The sequence below is a fragment of the Microcebus murinus genome, chromosome 8, assembly GCF_040939455.1.
Source record: "Microcebus murinus isolate Inina chromosome 8, M.murinus_Inina_mat1.0, whole genome shotgun sequence".
NCBI classification, from domain to species: domain Eukaryota; kingdom Metazoa; phylum Chordata; class Mammalia; order Primates; family Cheirogaleidae; genus Microcebus; species Microcebus murinus.
The window spans coordinates 76,183,574-76,204,314 of NC_134111.1; the positions used below are offsets into that span (position 1 = coordinate 76,183,574).

The 20,741-nt window shown below is 35.1% G+C and overlaps 1 protein-coding gene across 5 annotated transcripts in view; it reads left to right on the top strand.

Annotated features, from left to right (window-relative positions):
- NBEAL1 (neurobeachin like 1) overlaps positions 1-20,741 on the top strand; it is a 164,228-nt gene that overhangs the window by 80,141 nt on the left and 63,346 nt on the right. For all 5 annotated transcript variants that reach the window (XM_076005822.1, XM_076005824.1, XM_076005821.1 and 2 more), the window contains 10 exons: positions 153-311; positions 1,214-1,373; positions 4,680-4,768; positions 7,488-8,063; positions 8,391-8,566; positions 9,394-9,547; positions 9,843-9,971; positions 15,365-15,670; positions 15,759-15,908; positions 19,095-19,252. In XM_076005822.1, coding sequence (XP_075861937.1) covers positions 153-311; positions 1,214-1,373; positions 4,680-4,768; positions 7,488-8,063; positions 8,391-8,566; positions 9,394-9,547; positions 9,843-9,971; positions 15,365-15,670; positions 15,759-15,908; positions 19,095-19,252 — 2,057 coding nt within the window. The remainder of the gene's footprint in view (positions 1-152; positions 312-1,213; positions 1,374-4,679; positions 4,769-7,487; positions 8,064-8,390; positions 8,567-9,393; positions 9,548-9,842; positions 9,972-15,364; positions 15,671-15,758; positions 15,909-19,094; positions 19,253-20,741) is intronic.

The window sequence follows — 20,741 nt, forward strand, 5'->3', positions numbered from 1 at the left end:
AGTGAAGAGGAGGTATACAAAAGGAAATGGAGTAAGACAAAAAGCAGGGCTGATTCAGAAAACATCAGATAGTTCAGTTAAGCTAAAACATTAGGGTATGTAGGATTTAGTTAAATATTTTGTGATTGTTTTGTGTTGTTTAATTTTAAAAGCTCTTTGGAATTTTGGATGTACTCTTCAGTCTCCTACGTACCAGCCCAACTAGAGGGCAGCTTTTCTTACTGCTGTTTGAACCAGGAAATGCTGACATACTTTATGCCTTGCTTTTAAATCAGAAGTACTCTGACAGACTAAGAGAAATCATTTTTAAGGTACAAACATTTCTTAAGCATCTTTGTATTTGGGGATATTTGTGAATATATGAATTTTGCAGCATAACCATTCTGTGACTATACATTCTTTTTTCATATCTGTTTCTGATTTTAAATTGTTCAACTTATTTTTATATATATTTTTCATGTTTCATTTGTTTACATATTAAAAAACTAATTATATTGTAATCTGAAAAATCATCTCAGTGGAATACTCACTTTGTCATAACATCCTCATGTCCTCTTTGACTTATGGTAGGGTCCATGTGGCAATTCATAACATTTTAATAGTTAAGCTAACCTTAGGTAGCACTTACTGTATGTCAGGTACTAAGTACTTTTCATATATGAGCTTACTTAATCCTTCCAACAAACTTTATGAAGTAGGTATTGTTATTATTCCCATTTTACAGATGAAGAAACTGAGTCCAGAGAGATTAATAACTTGTTGACCGTATGGATGGTTGCTTCACAAATGTTTCCTTGTCCTTGAAAATTATTTTGATAACTGTAATATAAATGGATTACTAGATTGATCCAGAGTTGTCTTGACACACCTTTGTTCTTCTTGTAAACTGTATAGTTTGTTTCGATCTAAGCGTTATCCTTTAGAAAAGAAAATTTTAAATTATTTTTCTTTCATTTGCCATATTTAAATTAGAATTTTAAATATATTAATTATCTAAACACTATTGCATTTCAGTCTAATTTATTCTTAAATCCATTTTTTAACGATAATGTGGAGTATTCTTCCTATTAGTGCTGGGTTTTTTTTTTTACACTTAAGGAATATAATGATGCTCAAGAACAATGTATGGTTATATTTTATTCAGTATTAAACTAAGCAACAAACTATTCTTAGTTCTTTATATTGAGAAGAATATGTTACTTGTCGTGACCAGATTATGGAACAAATGTTGAAATGCACAAACGTTTATGAACGTAGTAAACAACGTATTCGACTCAGAGAAGTTGGCTACTCAGGATTGGGACTCCTTCTTAATGAAGCACTTGTTAATATTTCTCTCATTAAAAACCTCACCAACCAAATCATAAATACAGGTATGACTAAGGCTAATAATAACTAATACATTTAAGAAATGTTTTTTTTCCTAGAAGTTTTTTTATTCCTTTCTCAGGTTGCTTTTAAAATTACTTGTTATTTGTTCAGCAGGGCCTTCCTTGGATACTGTGTCTTACATACTTTTGTTGCTTTTGTCTCCTCAGAACATAGCATACTGCTTACTCAGTAAATGTTTATTGACTGAGTGATTAAATTAATAACTGAGTCTGTATAACAAGAAAAGGACACTAGAGAAAATATGTACAAAAGATTTTTTTTCTTTAAGAGGCTTAAATTTTTTTTTTTTGAGACAGAGTCTCACTCTGTTGTCCTGGCTAGAGTGCCGTGGCGTCAGCCTAGCTCACAGCAACCTCTAATTCCTGGGCTCAGCGATCCTTCTGCCTCAGCCTCCCAAGTAGCTGGGACTACAGGCATGTGCCACCATGCCTGGCTAATTTTTTCTATATATTTTTAGCTGGCCAATTAATCTGTTTCTATTTTTAGTAGAGATGGAGTCTCACTCTTGCTCAGGCTGATTTCGAACTCCTGACTTTGAGCATCCCGCCCACCTCGGCCTCCCAGAGTGCTAGGATTATAGGTGTGAGCCACTGCACCTGGCTGAGGCTTAAATTTTTAAAGGCAAAATGAAAACTAATTTTAGATATTCATTTTTTCTAATTTTTAATTTTTTTTTTCAGTACTTACTACAAATAGCAGAATTTATGCCAGATGCTGGGAGTTTTAGGGTATAAAGTTTTTTGTTATAATAAGATAAGACATATGCATAAAAGGATAAATAATAGTATAAGAGGCCGGGCGCTGTGGCTCACGCCTGTAATCCTAGCTCTTGGGAGGCCGAGGCGGGCGGATTGCTCAAGGTCAGGAGTTCAAAACCAGCCTGAGCAAGAGCGAGACCCCGTCTCTACTATAAATAGAAAGAAATTAATTGGCCAACTGATATATATATAAAAAATTAGCCGGGCATGGTGGCGCATGCCTGTAGTCCTAGCTACCTGGGAGGCTGAGGCAGAAGGATCACTCGAGCCCAGGAGTTTGAGGTTGCTGTGAGCTAGGCTGATACCACGGCACTCACTCTAGCCTGGGCAACGAAGCGAGACTCTGTCTCAAAAAAAAAAAAAAAAAAAAAAATAATAGTATAAGAGCCACATAGTATGGATCGCATGTTCAGGCAATCAAAAGAAAAAGAGTACTTGGGAGTCCAAGGCGTGCGGATCTTTTGAGCTCAGGAGTTTGAGACCAGCCTGAGCAAGAGCGAGACCCCATGTCTACTAAAAAAAAATAGAAAGAGGACCCACACCTTTCACCTATCACAAAAACCAACTCACGCTGGATAACAGACTTAAACCTAAGGTATGAAACTATTAGAACTCTAGAGGAAAAAGTTGGAAACACTCTCCTAGACATCGGCCTGGGCAAAGAGTTTATGAAGAAGTCCCCAAAGGCAATCACAGCAGCAACAAAAATAAATAAATGGGACATGATCAAACTACAAAGCTTCTGCACAGCCAAAGAAATAGTCATGAAAGTAAACAGACAACCTATAGAATGGGAGAAAATTTTTGCATCCTATACATCCGATAAGGGACTGATAACTAGAATATACTTAGAACTCACGAAAACCAGGAAGAAAAAATCAAATAACCCCATTAAAAAGTGGGCAAAGTACTTGAACAGAAACTTTTCTAAAGAAGACAGAAGAATGGACAACAAACATATGAAAAAATGCTCAACATCTCTAATCATCAGGGAAATGCAAATCAAAACCACAGTGAGATATCACTTAACCCCAGTGAGAATGGCCTTTATCAAAAAATCTCCAAACAATAAATGCTGGCATGGTTGCGGAGAGAGAGGAACACTCCTACATTGCTGGTGGGACTGCAAACTAGTACAACCTCTGTGTAAAGCAATATGGAGATATCTTAAAGCGATACAAGTGATTCTACCATTTGATCCAGCAATCCCATTGCTGGGCATCTACCCAAATGATCCAATGACACTCTACAAAAAAGACACCTGCACTCGAATGTTTATAGCAGCACAGTTCGTAATTGCAAGGCTGTGGAAACAGCCCAAGTGTCCATCAATCCAAGAATGGATTAATAAAATGTGGTATATGTATACCATGGAGTACTATTCAGCTCTAAGAAACAATGGTGACATAGCACATCTTATATTTTCCTGGTTAGAGCTGGAACCCATATTATTAAGTGAAGTTTCCCAAGAATGGAAAAACAAGCACCACATATACTCACCAGCAAATTGGTATTAACTAAACAGCACCTAAGTGGTCACATAGGTACTACAGTAATAGGGTATTGGGTAGGTGGGAGGGGGGAGGGGGGCAGGTATATACATACATAATGAGTGAGATGTGCACCATCTGGGGGATGGTCATGATGGAGACTCAGACTTGTGGGGGGAGGGGGGGAATGGGCATTTATTGAAACCTTAAAATCTGTACCCCCATAATATGCCGAAATAAAAAAAAATAGATTATCAAAGAAAAAAAAACAAAAAAAAAATAGAAAGAAATTAACTGGACAGCTAAAAATATATATATAAAAAATTAGCCAGGCATGGTGACGCATGCCTGTAGTCCCAGCTATTCAGGAGGCTGAGGCAGGATTGCTTGAGCCCAGGAGTTTGAGATAGCGGTGAGCTAGAGTGATGCCTCAGCACTCTAGCCTGGGCAACAGAGTGAGACTCTGTCTCAAAAAAACAAGAAAGAAAGAAAAGAATAATACTTATTTAGGGTTAACACAGGAGGGTGTCAAACATTCAAAACCTATTTTTTCTGGCCCGTCGTGGTGGCTCAGGCTTGTAATCCTAGCACTCTGGGAGGCCTAGGCCTGCAGATGGCTCAAGGTCAGAAGTTCGAAACCAGCCTGAGCAAGAGCGAGACCCTGTCTCTACTAAAAATAGAAAGAATTTAATTGGACAACTAAATATATATATATATATATATAAATTAGCCGGGCATGGTGGTGCATGCCTGTAGTCCCAGCTACTCAGGAGGCTGAGGCAGGAGGATTGCTTGAGCCCAGGAGTCTGAAGTTGCTGTGAGCTAGGCTGTTGCCACAGCACTCTAGCCCAGGCAACAGAGTAAGACTCAGTCTCAAAAAAAAAAAAGACAGATATTTTTTCTATAAAATTTGAACATATATATAATTCATATTTTAAAGTGAAATAGTTATTTCAGCATTTATACAAATATTACTCATGGTTCATTCTTTGGTCACCTCTGGAATTTATTTTAACTTTTTGTTTTTTTCCCACCATAGATCCTGTTATTAATTTCAAAGATCTATTATCTGTGGTATATATCTCTCACAGAGCGTGTATAAATGTTAGAGTGGTCATCTGCAGAAAGGTTAGTAAACCTTTAAGATACATTTTTAACAATGGCATCATCATCATACTGTTAATTACTTTTGCATTGAGTGTTTTCCAGCAGATAGAGGTTTCTATTTCTCTTATTTTATAGATGACATAATTTTATAAGTAAAGTTTCCTTTTTGAAGTGAATTAACTTCATGTAATCACCAGAAATCAGCATGTGAATTTGTTGTTCTTAGCTCGTCCTGGTCTCCTGGAAATATTCCCTTTCCAGAGTCAAAAATGTATTACCAGAGAATAGTTTATTTATTAAGAACCTTCAATGATTGTGACCATTTCTAATTTATATACCATGTTTTAGAGTTTCTGAATCTTTCAACTCTTTGGAAAAAATTTTCTATGAGTATTCCAACAATTATTTGACTTCAGTACACATTTAACCTTTAAGGCAAAAGATAGTTAACCTGTCCACCCATTCAGATCATGACCACCTCTCTCCTCCACTGGTAACCACTGAGTTGTCTACTGTTTAATATGCTTCCTTGCTTCTCTTTTTAATTCTACCTTCTAATTATGTCACAGTACTTTTCTGTCAGTTAAAAACAAAACAAACAACAACAACAAATATATATGTGTGTGCTTGTATATATATATATATATATCTTTTTAATGGCTGATAGTTTTTTATTCTATGACTATTCTATAAAGTATTATCTCACCCCTTATTGATAGACATTTGGATTATTTCTTATTTTTTCATGTTGAAACTGCTGTTAAGAATATCTTTTTATGTATATCTTTACCTATTTGTGGTAATACATATGTAGGACATGCTCTATGAAATAGAATTACTATGTCAAATGGCATTCAAAACATAATGTGATTTTGCCACACTGCCCTTTTTTTTTTTGGCTCTTCTCCATTCTCCTCCTTTGCAGGCATACATTGTCCTTCAAAATAACTATACCAGTTTACATTTCCACAGTGTGCATGACAGTGACTCTTTCCGCACATGTCAACCCTGAGAATTTGAAGTAGGTCATGTAAATTGATCCTTTCATTTCGGTGTGCAAAGAACACTCAGTGCAGCTTGGTTTTTATCCATTATATGTGTGTGAAATAGACGTAATTCTTATGTTATGGAAACTTGAAAGTCATGAAATCATGAAAAGTTTCTTTGCCAAGCAAAGCTTAATCTGGAAGGAAAAAAAATTCGTATTCTGCACCAACAAAGTAATGGTAGCTCACTGATTGATATAACATTATTGAAGTAAGAAACTTCACATGTCATTGTGAGTCATTGCTTTCTATATCAGTATACATTAGTACTATTAATATTGAAATCCCTGCTAATGTTATTCATTTCCTGCTATCAACTTGTCAGAGTTAGAACTTCTGTTAAGAGAGATATTCAAAACCTTGAGAGCCAAAGTTCTTTTCATTTACATAGAAGTTTATTGGCTTTGTGATAAAAATGTCTTAAAGATCTTAACTGAATTTCTCAAGATTTTTAAGAACTTGTTTTTATCCAAAAATTGAAATAGTCTCAGTAGTAGATATCATACATACATATGCCCATGTCATCATTACTCTTTAATTTCAAATTCTTTTTTTTTTCTTCTTTTTTTTTTTTTTTTGCTACATTCTTCACATTTGTATAATTTCAAATTCTTATTCCAGCTAAGTAGCAGCATCTCTTTTCTTGGAATGAATTTTTTGAAATTAAAGTTTCGTTTTTGTTTTGTTTGTACAACATAGCCTTACTAGACAAGATATGCTTCAGTATAGATTTACTGAACAAAATGTTTTTCAAAAGCAGCCATTAACTTTTTTGGGAAAAAGATGAGACAGGAGGCCGGGCGCGGTGGCTCACGCCTGTAATCCTAGCACTCTGGGAGGCCGAGGCGGGCGGATTGCTCAAGGTCAGGAGTTCAAAACCAGCCTGAGCGAGACCCCGTCTCTACCATAAAAATAGAAAGAAATTAATTGGCCAACTAATATATATAATATAAAAAAAAAATCAGCTGGGCATGGTGGCTCGTGCCTGTAGTCCCAGCTACTCGGGAGGCTGAGGCAGGAGGATCACTTGAGCCCAGGAGTTTGAGGTTGCTGTGAGCTAGGCTGATGCCACGGCACTCACTCTAGCCTAGGCAAGAAAGCGAGACTCTGTCTCAAAAAAAAAAAAAGATGAGACAGGAAAACATTATTCTTGGTATACCCAGCTTCTATCAAAGTGTCATTATGTGTTCTATTCAATCTCCTAGCCCTAGTGCCTAGAACTGTGTCTGGCCCATAGGTACACATTCAATAATATTTGCTAAATATAGTAAGCTTGTGGAAAGTATTTAGTTGAGAGGATATCAGCTTATTACATTTTATATATCACTATTCTATTTATATGTTCTCTGTGACCAAATTAATAACTTGTGTGTCTTGGCATATGAAAGATCATTTTAGTTGTCATTTAGGATAAACTAGAATGGACAGGAAAAAATAAAAGTTTTCCCTTTTTATCTTTCAGCAAATAATTTAGTACATCCTGACTGTACAATGAGTAGTATGCAGATTAGTTAGAAACACAATGCCAGTCCTCTAAATGGTTTATAATCTAATTAAGAACATAATCTTTTGAAAGTATATCCTTCTGTAGTTTCTCATCCAATTGCTTTGTCATTAAAATACTGAAAAGAGACTTCTTGATATAAAGTACTGTGTACTTTTTGAAGAATTTTGTATTCTTAATCTCTTTGCAGATTTTACAGATTTTGCAGTCCCAGCCAGATGCAGCACATCAAATATCACAACAAGTCGGTTGGCAAGACACCTTAATTAGGCTTTTTTTAAAAGCAAATTTTGAAAATGGAAATACTCTTCATAATCACAGTAGGGCTGCTTTAATGAAAGACAATGATAAAAACATATCAACTGAAGATTTTAAGAAGAACTTCGATGAAAAGACAGATGAGGAAAAGACTAACTCTCTTGCCTCAGCTAATGTGTCTTTAGATCAGTGGAGTTTGGAAGACAGACACTCTTTAGACTCAAACACACTGTTATTTCAAGAAGATAGCTCTGTAGGAGAACTGTCTTTCAAATCAGAGAATCAAGAAGAATTCTGGCATAGTAACCCTTCACATTTGAGTTTAGATCTCAGTGGAATTGACTCATGTGAAATGAGTGATAGTGGAAATCAAATGCCAGACAGCCTGCCTAGTACGCCATCCCCAGTAGAGTCTAGTAAGTCATTTTCCATGCAGTCTGACAAAGAAAGCAGCATCACAAATGATATGGGCTTTATTGATGACTTCTCTTTACTTGAAAGCCAAGAGGTAAAATTCTTTATTTTTATTTTCATATGTATGTTATATACTTCTAATCCTTAGAATTGTGCAAGCAGTTGTTAAAAATTTCATATTCGTGTTCTAAGTTTCATGATCTAAGGTTTAGAAGCGTAGAAGTCGCTAGATTGAGAGTTTCTTGAGCAAAGCCAATGTCTTATTCATCTTGTATCTTTAGGGCCTAGTAAAAGTTCCAGGTTCATCAAGGCACTTTAAAACTATGTTAAACAATTACAGTCATTAATGTGTTATAGTTCTTATTATGTCCTTTTAACACCTCCTCACTCCGCTTACTTAAAATTCCTTTATCTTTTCTAGAGATGTGAAGAGGAACTTCTTCAATTACTGACAAATATTTTGAATCATGTAATGTGTAAGGGACTGGAAAAGTCTGATGATGATACTTGGATTGAACGAGGACAAGTATTTTCAGCACTGACTAAGCCAGGAATATCTAGTGAGCTACTTCGACCATCAGATGAAATAAAACTAACGTAAGCTTTCAGTTAGTGATTTTCCACCCTCTTTTTGAAGTGCATAGGAGTCTGAAATTATATTCGTTATTGAACTTTTATTCAGTATTCAGTGGATTTAAAGGGAGAAAAGGAGAAACTTTGTGTTCATTTCCTTTTCCTATCTTTTGCCATTCTAGTAGAACGTAAAGAGAAATCCCAAACTACTCAAATGTGAGGAGATTGAAATCTTAAGTAAATTTAAATTTTAAAAGATTACAGATTCCTTATTTAAATTTTTTGCAGGATTTGAAGACTTGATACATGGTGTTTTATAGGCTTGTCCAAATTTTGAGTGTGTCCATGCTTAGGGAAGGGAAGGGAGTAGTGTTTTCATGAAAATTACTTCTCTGAAGGATTTAGGGTTCCCTGTAAATAATAGGACTATGTAACAGCAGCACACCAGGGTAGAATTACCTCTTTGTTTTACTACAGGGCTAGACTCTCTGTAAGGCATAATCAGCCTTTCTTCCCTAAACTTCCCAATTTCCAGCTTTATAGAAACTGTTTTAAGTATCTCATGGAGAATAGAATGTGAATTATTGTCATAGCTTTTTTATAGTCAAGTAAAATAGGTAACTTTGACTTTGACTTTTAGTATTAGATGTATTAAAGATTGATACTCCAAAAAATTAAAAAGTTACTCCATTGTTATTAAATTCCATCCATAATGTCTTAGTGATATCTGCCAGTGATGGTGTATCTTTGGAGATAAAGTATTGCCTCTCAAGTGTTTTTTTCCCTTTTTTCATGTCCTACTATCTTCCTAAGATCACAGTGGTTTTAAGAGGACTTTGTTTTACACTTAGTTTGCTACAGAAGATGTTAGAATGGGCAGTCACAGAAAACAGAGAAGCAAAAACTAACCCAGTAACTGCTGAAAATGGCTTCCGACTCATGCTGATCATACAAGACTTTCTGCAATCCGAGGGACTAGTTAACTCAAATATGTGGACTGAGAAGGTGCAGTAATATCTCTTTGAAATTATATTTTGGGAAGTTAAGAACTTTATTCAGAGAATGAAATTTTGTACTCCCTCTTTTTAGAGTGTTAATATATAATCAGATGCAGTAAACGTGAGTAAGATGTGATGAGTAGTCACAGATTTTGTTACCCATTGCTAGTATGACTCTTTTGGCTTTTGTCAACTGAACATTGGGCTAGTTTTGAAATATTTATGATTTGTTATTAGTGTTGGGGAAAACTCAGCAGTGGAATAAAAAACTGAATGCTTTTACTTCATAATTTTTTCCTTAGCTTTTAGAGGATCTGATGCTGCTCTTTGACTGTCTGTCAGTTTGGTATTCTGAAAGTCCAGTATGGGTAAAACTCTCTCAAATTCAGATCCAGTTGCTTCTTGGATTCATTGGAAGGGGTAATTTGCAGGTTTGTCAATTCTTTTACTTTATTTTCTATACTTGCATGCAGCATAAGTATTATTTTTGCGACAACTGAATGAGTATTTTAAGTCTTAAATGAGTCTTTTAAGTATTTTAATTATTTTATTAGTTCCAAAAATATCCATGATTTCACTTGGAGTTTGAGTTTTGTGAGATCAGACAAGAGCTTGAGAGGCAGCTGATTGATTGTTTCTTCCTGATATTTATGAGTTGGTATAATTTTAAGGCTTCCTTTTATAGAATTTATACATAGTTTATATTAAAAAAATTACTCATATCATCTATATTCAGTGTAGCCAGTTAGGTGCTAGACAGCCTGCATAGAATATTTATATATGTACATTTTAGAGCTTGTATTTTTAGGAAAATTATTTTTTAAATTGTTCTTTCAAAGTTTTTTGTAATATTTTACTAATCACAATTTTACATTCTATCTCATATTTTTTTTGTTCATCAAACACCACTAAGCATTGTGCTAGGTTTTGAAATAAAGGTAAATAAAATATTGGTCACAAGGAATATTTATCTTTATTTTAAATTAGAATTTTAAAAAGTTGGAAAAGTTTCAAGTGAATTTTAGGCTGTCATTTTTCTGTTTACATGGGTACTTGTGAGAATCTGTGTTGCGTTAATCATGACAGGTATCCCACAACTATTCACCTGACCCTATTTATTTTCTTTTGATGTTTCAATTTTTATATTTGGTGCAGGGGCTTTGGGATTGGACTGGTTTCTAATGTATATAAACTAGATAGAGTGTTGATAATAACATGGAGAGGTTAAAGGCCAGGCATGGTAGCTCACACCTATAATTCTAGCACTCTGAGAGGCCAAGGCAGGAGGATCGATTGAGCTTAGGAGTTCAAGACCAGCTTGAGCAAGAACAAGACTCCGTGTCTACTAAAAATAGAAAAAATTAGCTGGGTGTGGCGGCATGTATTTGTAGTCCCAGCTACTCGGGAGGCTGAGGCAGAAAGATTGCCTGATACCAGGAGTTTCAGGTTGCTGTGAGCTTGGCTGACACCACTACACTCTAGCCCAAGCAATAGAGCGAGACTCTATCTGAAAACAAACAAACAAAAAAAGAACATGGAAAGATTAAATTTCTGACATAAGTTTTCCCTGTCTTAAAAAGACCATGATTTGATGATTCTGTTTTCAATAATTATTTATTTCTGATTGTAAAAGTAACACCTACTCACTGTGGAAAATACACAAAAGCATAAAGAAGAAACAAATAAATTATTCAACATCTCATAACCTAAGAGAAAACAACTGTTAGTATTTTTTTTTTTTTTTTTGAGACAGAGTCTCGCTTTGTTGCCCAGGCTAGAGTGAGTGCCGTGGCGTCAGCCTAGCTCACAGCAACCTCAAACTCCTGGGCTCAAGCAATCCTAGTGCCTCAGCCTCCTGAGTAGCTGGGACTACAGGCATGCGCCACCATGCCCGGCTGGTTTTTTCTATATATATTAGTTGGCCAATTAATTTCTTTGTATTTATAGTAGAGACGGGGTCTCGCTCTTGCTCAGGCTGGTTTTGAACTCCTGACCTCGAGCAATCCGCCCGCCTCGGCCTCCCAGAGTGCTAGGATTACAGGTGTGAGCCACCGCGCCCAGCCAACTGTTAGTATTTTAATATTTATTTTAATATTTTTTCCTGTCATTTTTTAATGAATATATCTTTTTTAGATGATTGAAATGATCATATATTTAGATGATTTTGTATTCTTTTTCTTTCTCTTCCTATTACATAAAACTCATTTCCCCATGTTACTTTTAAATAAGAGTTTTTTCCTTTCATCCTTAAAGTAACACATACTCATTGTAGAAAACTTGAAAAATGCCAGAAAACTAAACAAGAGTATTTTTAGGGTATTTAGGTTATTAAGCCACAGAGATGGTAGTTTAAATTGTAAACTACCATCTAACCATCTACCATCTAAATTGTATTTAGGTTATTAAGCCACAGAGATGTTAGTTTAAATTGTACAGCCTTTTAAATGTAATTTTAAAAATATGAACTAAGAACTTTTAAAAATGATTATACTTGGCCGGGCGCGGTGGCTCACGCCTGTAATCCTAGCTCTCTGGGAGGCCGAGGCGGGCGGATTGCTCGAGGTCAGGAGTTCGAAACCAGCCTGAGCAAGAGCGAGACCCCGTCTCTACTATAAATAGAAAGAAATTAATTGGCCAACTAATATATACAAAAAATTAGCCGGGCATGGTGGCACATGCCTGTAGTCCCAGCTACTTGGGAGGCTGAGGCAGGAGGATCCCTTGAGCCCAGGAGTTTGAGGTTGCTGTGAGCTAGGCTGACGTCACGGCACTCACTCTAGCCTGGGCAACAAAGCGAGACTCTGTCTCAAAAAAAAAAAAAAAAAAAAAAAAAAAAAAAAAAATGATTATACTTGTCTAGTAATTGTACTCTAAAACTAATCCTAAAGTAATAACATTAGTGAACAATCTTTATACACATAGATGTGCATTGCAATATTCTTTTTTTCCTCTACCCAGAAAGATAGCTTTTTTAGCTTTTTCATTAATATTAGCCTAATGAATATTAAAGTATTTGCAACTAGCATGCCAGATAGTTTGTTATTTTAAATGTTGGGACTCTTTTTGTGTTCTACACATAGTTTATCCTGTTTTTTTATTTGACGAAATTTCCCAAAACAAAATGCCTTTGTTTAGTTCACCGTTAAATATCCAATGCCTATTTCATAGTAGGGGCTCTATAAATACTTGTTAAATAAATAAATCAATGAGTACAGCACCTACAGATAAGACTGATCCTATCTTTCAGTAGTTAGTGACCTAAAACATTTCTCACTAGCCTGTTGTTTAATTTCGTTCTCTCAGAAATAAAAGCATATTTCCTGGAGGTTGTACATGTTAAAGGTTAGGACAGGAATCTCTTTTCTTATTAGGGTTATAATACAGCTGCCTGCAAAATGAACCTGGCTAGGAAAGTTGTTTTGTTTGGCCCATATGTATTAATTGTAAATATTTAAGTGTTAGAACGTTTCATCCAAAAACCAAGATTTCCCAGCTTTTCTCAAAAATAGAACTACATGGTTGTCGATTCATTTAGTTGCAGCATATGATCCCCAGTTGGTCTGGTTCCCTATTCCCAGTTGTGTTAGCTCAGCCAGGGATTTTCATTGCTGCTGCACATGAAATCACCTAGAGTAGCTTTTAAAAAATACCTTGGTAGAATATCACCCATAGTAATTAATTCAGAATCAGAGGGACTAGGGCATCAGTATTTTTTAGTAATTCCTCAGGTGACCCTAATGTAGTACTGTTTATAAAGAGGGTAGGAGGGGGAATATATGTGGTATTTGTGTATCTAAAATTAAAGCAATGGTCAAATAAATTATCTCATATTCATTACAGAGTTTATTTATTAAAAGCAAAGCACTAGATATTCAATTTTTTATGTAAACAGTATTTTTAAAGGCACATAGCAAAAATGTCCCAGAATATTAACATTGGTATTTCCTGGACGTAGAGGTTTTATAACTTTTTTCCTTTCATTTATTGCACTCTATTGGAATTAAGTTCCTTTAGTCAGATTCAAAGACTAAAGCGGGGTGAAGGGTTAGGGGAAAATATGAAGAGGGTGGAGAAGCTTCACTTTCTAGTAGACAAGTTAAAGCTTTGAGCCATCTTAGAGATTGTTTCTCTAATGCTGTTTGCTTTGTTAAGATTTGTGTAGAATGACTCCCTGAGGTCTCTTCTTGTTGCCTTATCCTGCAAAGACCTGTGTGTACATTTCAGACTAGCTTTTGGTACAAATATATTCTTGAAATACTGTTAGGTTCTAGTACTTTTTAATTTTCTTTTCCTTTTCTTTATTTGAGAAGATCCAAAATAAGAAAATAGGGTTAAGGGAGAAGGTGAAAGAAGCACAATATATCACTTTTACCAGTTTGCTTTTAAGGCTTAGATCTTTCTCTAGCCCCCTTAATGGCCTAATTTACCTTTCCACCTTGAGGTTTAAGGTCACAGCTTAATGGTAATAATACACACACACACACACACACACACACACACACACACATACACACATACACATAATATAATATATTTCTTTGCTGGGGCTTGTGCTCCGAATATGAGAATTTTAAGTGTAGTTAGGTTTCTGATCAACTTGGACTCCTATATACCTGTACTTTATATATTGGAATACTTTCGATTTCAAGTAGCAGAAATACCAACTCAAACTGACTTAGTTAAGAAGATTTAGTGGCTCATATAATTGAGGCTTCCATAGTTAAGATGAGTTTAAGGCAGAGTTCAGTCAGGACTCCAGTTCCATTTATTTGCTGTTCTCATAGCACTACTCTCGGTCATCTGTCATCTTAAGCTGTCTTCCCTGTGAACACAGAATGGCTGCCCAACAGCAATTGGGACTGTATACTACCTATTTGTTTTTTTGTTTTTTTTAGAGATAGGGTCTTGCTCTGTCACCCAAGCTGAAATACAATGATCATAACTAACTATAGCCTCAAACTCCAGGGCTCAAGCTACCCTGCCACCTCAGCCTCCTGAGTAGCTAGAACTATAGGTGTGTATCACCATGCCTAGTTAATTTTTTTACTTTTTGTACAGACAGGGTCTCACTGTGTTGTCCAGGCTGGTCTCAAACTCCTGGCTTCAAAGTCATCCTCCCACCTCTGCCTCCTAACATACTGGAATTATAGGCATGAACCAGTGCACCTGGCCCTATGCTACTAATTTCATATCCAGAGAAAGAGTGCTGCTTCCTACAGTTATTTTTGGTAGACATTTAGCCATGAGGCTGTTGTTTTTCCACATATCTTATGAATAGAGACTGTGGCTGCCTTTGTTATGAACTGCCTTTTTAATTTTGTTTGCGTGAGCAAATTTGGAAGATAGATGTCATATCTCCCTCCAGAGCAAAAAGCAGAGTAGTTTCCTGTCCAGTATAATAATCATAATGTCTCCTTCTGTGACAAAGATCAGATAAGCTTACTGCCTAATATTAAAAGATTTAGGTTCCTTATGCTTAGGATTCCTCTCCTAAAATGTGCATGTGCAAGTATCATCAAGTCCTCTTCATTTCTCACTGTGGGAATGTACTGTGAGGAACCAATGCAAAAGCTGATACTCTGGCTATTGCTATTGCTGTGGATTTTTGTCTCTGATCTAGGAGTTTTGTGTCTTCTGCCAACATCTATGAAACTGTGGCAGGCTAACTTGTTAGCTTGGAGGTAAGGTAAGATCTAAGACCCTTTACAATTCTTGACAGTTATTGTATAAAAGTTCTGACCCTGCTGAGTCAGGGTCAGAACTTGCGCTGTTACTAAATGTTTGCTTTAGTCTGTTCTTTCTCACCTAAACTGTTTTCTTCCAGGTCTGTGCAATGGCATCAGCTAAGCTAAACACCCTTCTTCAGACAAAAGTGATTGAAAATCAGAATGAAGCATGTTACATTTTAGGAAAGCTGGAACATGTTCTAAGTCAATCAATCAAGCAACAGACTGAAATCTACTCATTTCTGATTCCCCTTGTTCGTACCCTGGTTTCCAAAATTTATGAGCTTCTCTTCATGAATTTGCACCTGCCTTCTTTACCTTTTACCAATGGCAGCTCTTCATTTTTTGAAGATTTTCAAGAATATTGTAGTTCAAATGAATGGCAAGTTTACATTGAAAAATATGTAAGTTTTATCTTTTTAGCAAAATTTTTCTATTTTATCATTTTTATAGAAGTATACATTATATCTTATATATTCTCTTTTATATAAGATTGTACCGTATATGAAGCAGTATGAAACTCATACATTTTATGAAGGTCATGAGAACATGGCACTTTATTGGAAGGATTGTTATGAAGCCTTAATGGTGAATATGCATAAACGAGACCGAGAAGGAGGGGAAAGCAAGCTCAAATTTCAGGTAAAAAGTATTGAGTGTTTTAATATCTAGTATTTCATGTTGATTTTAAGCATTTAATATTAAATAAGAGTAATACCATGCTCAAAATTTGGAAAACAAATAATATTTCCATTGTCTAAAAATTATTTTAGAATTGGAATAAGAACAACTGATCAGTAACAATTAACATGAATTAATAGTACAATGTTCTTCCATACATAGTGATAATGTAAAAAGTCTACTAAGCTGATAGTTTATTAATAGATTCCTTTATATATATGTATCCAGTTATCTAAGCTGGATACATGTCAATGCTTAGAGGAAATTTATAGCACTTAATGATTATGTTAGAAAAGAAGAAAGCTCTCAAATTAAAAATTTTAAGTTTCTACATTAAGAAGCTAGGAAAAAAAGTACTCTATACCCATCATATGCAGAAGTAAGAAATGAATAAAGAACAAAAATCAATCAAATTGAAAGCAGAAAAACAATGGAAAAAAATCAATGAAACCAAAATCTAGTTCTTCAGAATATCAGTAAAATTGATAAACTAGCCAGATGAACAAAGCGAAAAAAGAGACATGGGAAGTTACTTATTCCAGTAATGAAAGAGGCAATATCACCACTGACTCCACAGACATCAACATGGTAATAAGTAACAGACCACTCTAGGCACATAAATTTAACAACTTAAGTAAAGCGGATCAATTTCTTGACAGTTATAAATTTCCAAAACCAATTCAAAAAGTTAGATAACCTGGATAATCTTATATCTATTAAAGAAATTGAATTTAGGCGAGGTATGGTGGCTTATGCTGATAATCCTAGCACTCTGGGAGGCTGAGGTAGAAGGATCACTTAAGGTCAGTAGTTCAAGACCAGCCTGAATAAAATCAAGCCCCTATCTCTACCAAAAATACAAAAATTAGCTGGGCATGATAGTGTGCACCTGTAGTCCTAGCTACTCAGGCAGCTGAGGGAGGGGGTCACTGGAGCCCAGGAGTTTTAGGTTGTGCTAAGCTATAATGATACTACTGCATGCTAACCGGGGCAACAGAGTAAGACTATGTCTCAAAAAATAAAAATTAAATTAAATTTATATTTAAAAACCTTTTAAAAGGGAAAACTCCAGGCTCAGGTGGTTTCACTGGCAAATTATACCCAACATTTACTGGTAAAATGTATGCCAATTCCTTATAGTCTCTTCAGAAAATAGAAGAGCAGGAATACTTCCAACTCATTTTATGAGGGCAGTATTATCAATACAAAAATACTACAAGAAAACTACAGACCAGTATCCCTCAGGGACATAAGTGCAAACCAAAGCCAGCAATATACTTTAAAAAATACATCACAGCAAAGTAGAGTTTAGAATGCAAGGCTGGCTGGTTCAACATTTAAAAATCAACCAATCAATATAGGGGACCACATTAATAAATTTATCAAGAAAAACTATCATGTCTGATGTGGAAAAGCCACTTGACAAAATTCAACATCCATTTATCATCAAAGCTCTCCACAAACTAAAAGTACAAAGATGCTACCTCAACCTTTATGATAATGCTACAGCTAGCTTCATATTTAGTGGTGAAAAACTGTGTACTTTCCTCCTAAGATAGGGAACTAGGCAGGAATGTCTACTCTTAGTTATTCTTCTTCTGTAAATCCTGGCAAATGAAGTAAGAATAGAAACAGATATAAAAAGGCATTCATATTGGGAAAGAAGAAATAAAATTAGTTGCAGATAACATGATTCTCTGTAGTATAGAAAATCTCAAGGAATCTACCAAAAATTCGTGTAATTAGTGAGTTTAGCCTAGTTGCAGGACATAAAATCAATACACAAAATTTAATCATATTTCTATATACTAGCAATGAATATTTGAAACAGAATTTTTTTAAAATCCTGTTTATAATAAATAACTCTAAAAATAATAAAATGCTTAGGTTGTCAGTCTGACAAAACATATACAGCATCTGCCATATATGTGCCAAAACTACAAATCACTGATGAGATAAATTAAAGAAGACCTAAATGAGTGAAAAAACACTATATTCATAAATTAGAAGACTCAGTAGTCTTAAGTCATATTAAGATTTCAGTTCTCCCAAATTTATCTTTAAGAATACAATCCCAATAAGAATTTTAGGAAGATTCTCTGTACATACAGACATATTGATTCTAAAATATATATGTATTATATATAAAAAGGAATTAGAATAACCAAAGCAATTTTCGGAAAGAATAACAAAATTGGAGGACTTACACTATAATTTCAAGATGCATTATTAAGTTTCACTAGTCAGAATGGGGTAATAATTGGTAAAAGAATATAAATATAGGTGGGTGCGGTGGCTCATGTCTGTAATCTCAGCACTTTGGGAGGTTGAGGTGGGAGGATTGCTTGAGGCCAGGAGTTCAAGATCAGCCTGGGCAACATAACAAGACCCCCCTCTACAAAGAAAAGAATATTAGGTGGATATGGAGGCACCTATAGTCCCAGCTACCCCGGAGGCTAAGGCGATAGGATCACTTGAGCCCAGGAATTCGAGGCTTTGGTGAGCTGTGATCACCACTGCACTCCAGCCTGTACTATATTTGTTTCCATTTTTTTAAGTTCTTCACATGTTTATTGTTGGCTAGTTATTTTTTTATGTTTTAAAAAATATTAATCAATTATAGCTAGAATTATATCATGGTTCATCAAAAAAAAAATGATTCTAATGAAATAGGAAAAGCCTGTTGGTTACCAGCTTCTTTCTCATACTGAATGATTTCATTGGTCAAATTTTTTTTTTTTTTTTTTTTGAGATAGTGTCTTACTTTGTTGCCTGGGCTAGAGTGCCGGTCATCAGCCTACCTCACAGCAACCTCAAACTCCTGGGCTCAAGCAATCCTTCTGCCTTAGCCTCCCAAGTAGCTGGGACTACAGGCATGCGCCACCATGCCCAACTAATTTTTTCTATATATTTTTAGTTGGCCAATTAATTTCTTTCTATTTTTAGTAGAGACGGGGTCTAGTTCTTGCTCAGGCTGGTTTCAAACTCCTAACCTTGAGCAATCCGCCTGCGTTGGCCTCCTAGAGTGCTAGGATTATAGGCGTGAGCCACCACTCCTGGCCCAAATTTTTTAAATGATGATATTAAAATGTAAATACACCTATAAATATATAATTCAAGGTTCTAATTTATTGCTGTTTCTTCTAGGAGACATTTGTGGAGCCATTTAATCGAAAAGCACGCCAAGAGAACCTGAGATATAATAATATGCTTAAACAACTTAGCAGCCAACAGTTAGCCACTCTTAGACACTGGAAGGCAATACAGCTCTATCTTACATGTGAAAGGGGACCTTGGGCTGAAAGGTAGGAGTATGTTTTTTATGAATTACTCTTTATTCTTTAGAATTCTGGTCTAGAACTTTTTAAGCTAATGCCCTCTTCATTCTAATTTTTTAAATGTTTAGTTCATATTAACAAAAGAGTGTTAATTCATTTTATGGTCTTTTTGTGAATTATAGATTTGGGATGATTAGAGGTTTGTGTGTATATGTCTTTTACCATGTAGTTATTTCTATTCCTTTTACTCTGTACTATAAAGTTGATTAGACTTAGACTCATAGTAAGTATTAAACTAGTTTATTTCTGTCTTTTTGATACCACCTTTTTGAGCTAGAGTTAATGATGCAACGTGTTTGACCTTACAATTTATTTAATTGATCCTCAGTCACTTCTGTTTTGGTGAATTATATTATCTTTTTTAATATTATCTTTTTTATAACGTGGTAAAATACACATAACAGAAAGTTTATCCTTTTAACCACTTTAAAATGTACAATTCAGTGGCATTAAATCCATTCCTAATTTTGTGCAATCATCACCACTGTCTGGCTTCATAACATTTTTATCACCTCAAAAGGAAACCCTGCACACATTAAACAGTCAAAATAGTCACTCCTCATTATTGCCTTCCCCAGTCCCTGGCAACCACTAATCTGCTTTTTGTCTCTATGATTAGCCTATTCTGGTTATTTCCAATAAATGAAGTCGTACAATATGTGGTCTTTTGTGTCTTCTTACACTTAGCATAATGTTTTCATTATGTTGTGGCATGTGTCAATACTTTATTCTTTTTTATGGCTGAATAATATTCCATTGTTTGGATATATCACCTTTTATTTATCCATTCATCAGTTGATGGACATTTCGGTTGTTTTCCACTTTTTGGCTATTGTGAATAGTGCTGCTGTGAACATTTGTGTATAAATGTTTGAACATTTGTTTTTAATTCTCTCGGGTATATGCTATGAGTAAAATTGCTGGATCATAGGATAATTCTATATTTAACTTACTGAGGAATTGCCAAGCTGTTTTCCATTGCTGCTGTGTCATTTGTATTTTCAGTAGCAATGTATGAGGGTTCCCATTTCTCCACATCCTTATCAGTAGTTGTCATTTCCTGATTTTTTTATTATGGCCTTCCTAGTGGGTATGAGTAGTATCTTATGATTTTGTTTCCCATTTCCTGATGACTAATGATGTCAAGTATTTTATCATGTGCTTATTGCCATTTCTATATCTTCTTTGGAGAAAGGTTCACTCAAGTCCTTTGCCCATTTTTAAATTGGTTGTTTGACTTTTTGTTGAGTTGTAAAGAGTTTTTTTTCTGAAATATAATCTCAATAATACACCTTTATCAGATAAATGATTTTACCCTAAATGTGGGGTATCTTTTCACTTTGTTAATAGTGGCCTTTGATGCTCAAAAGATTTTAATTTTGACGAAGTCCAAATTATTTTTTTCTTTTGTTGCATATGCTTTTGGTGTCATATCTAAGAAACCATTCCCATGTCC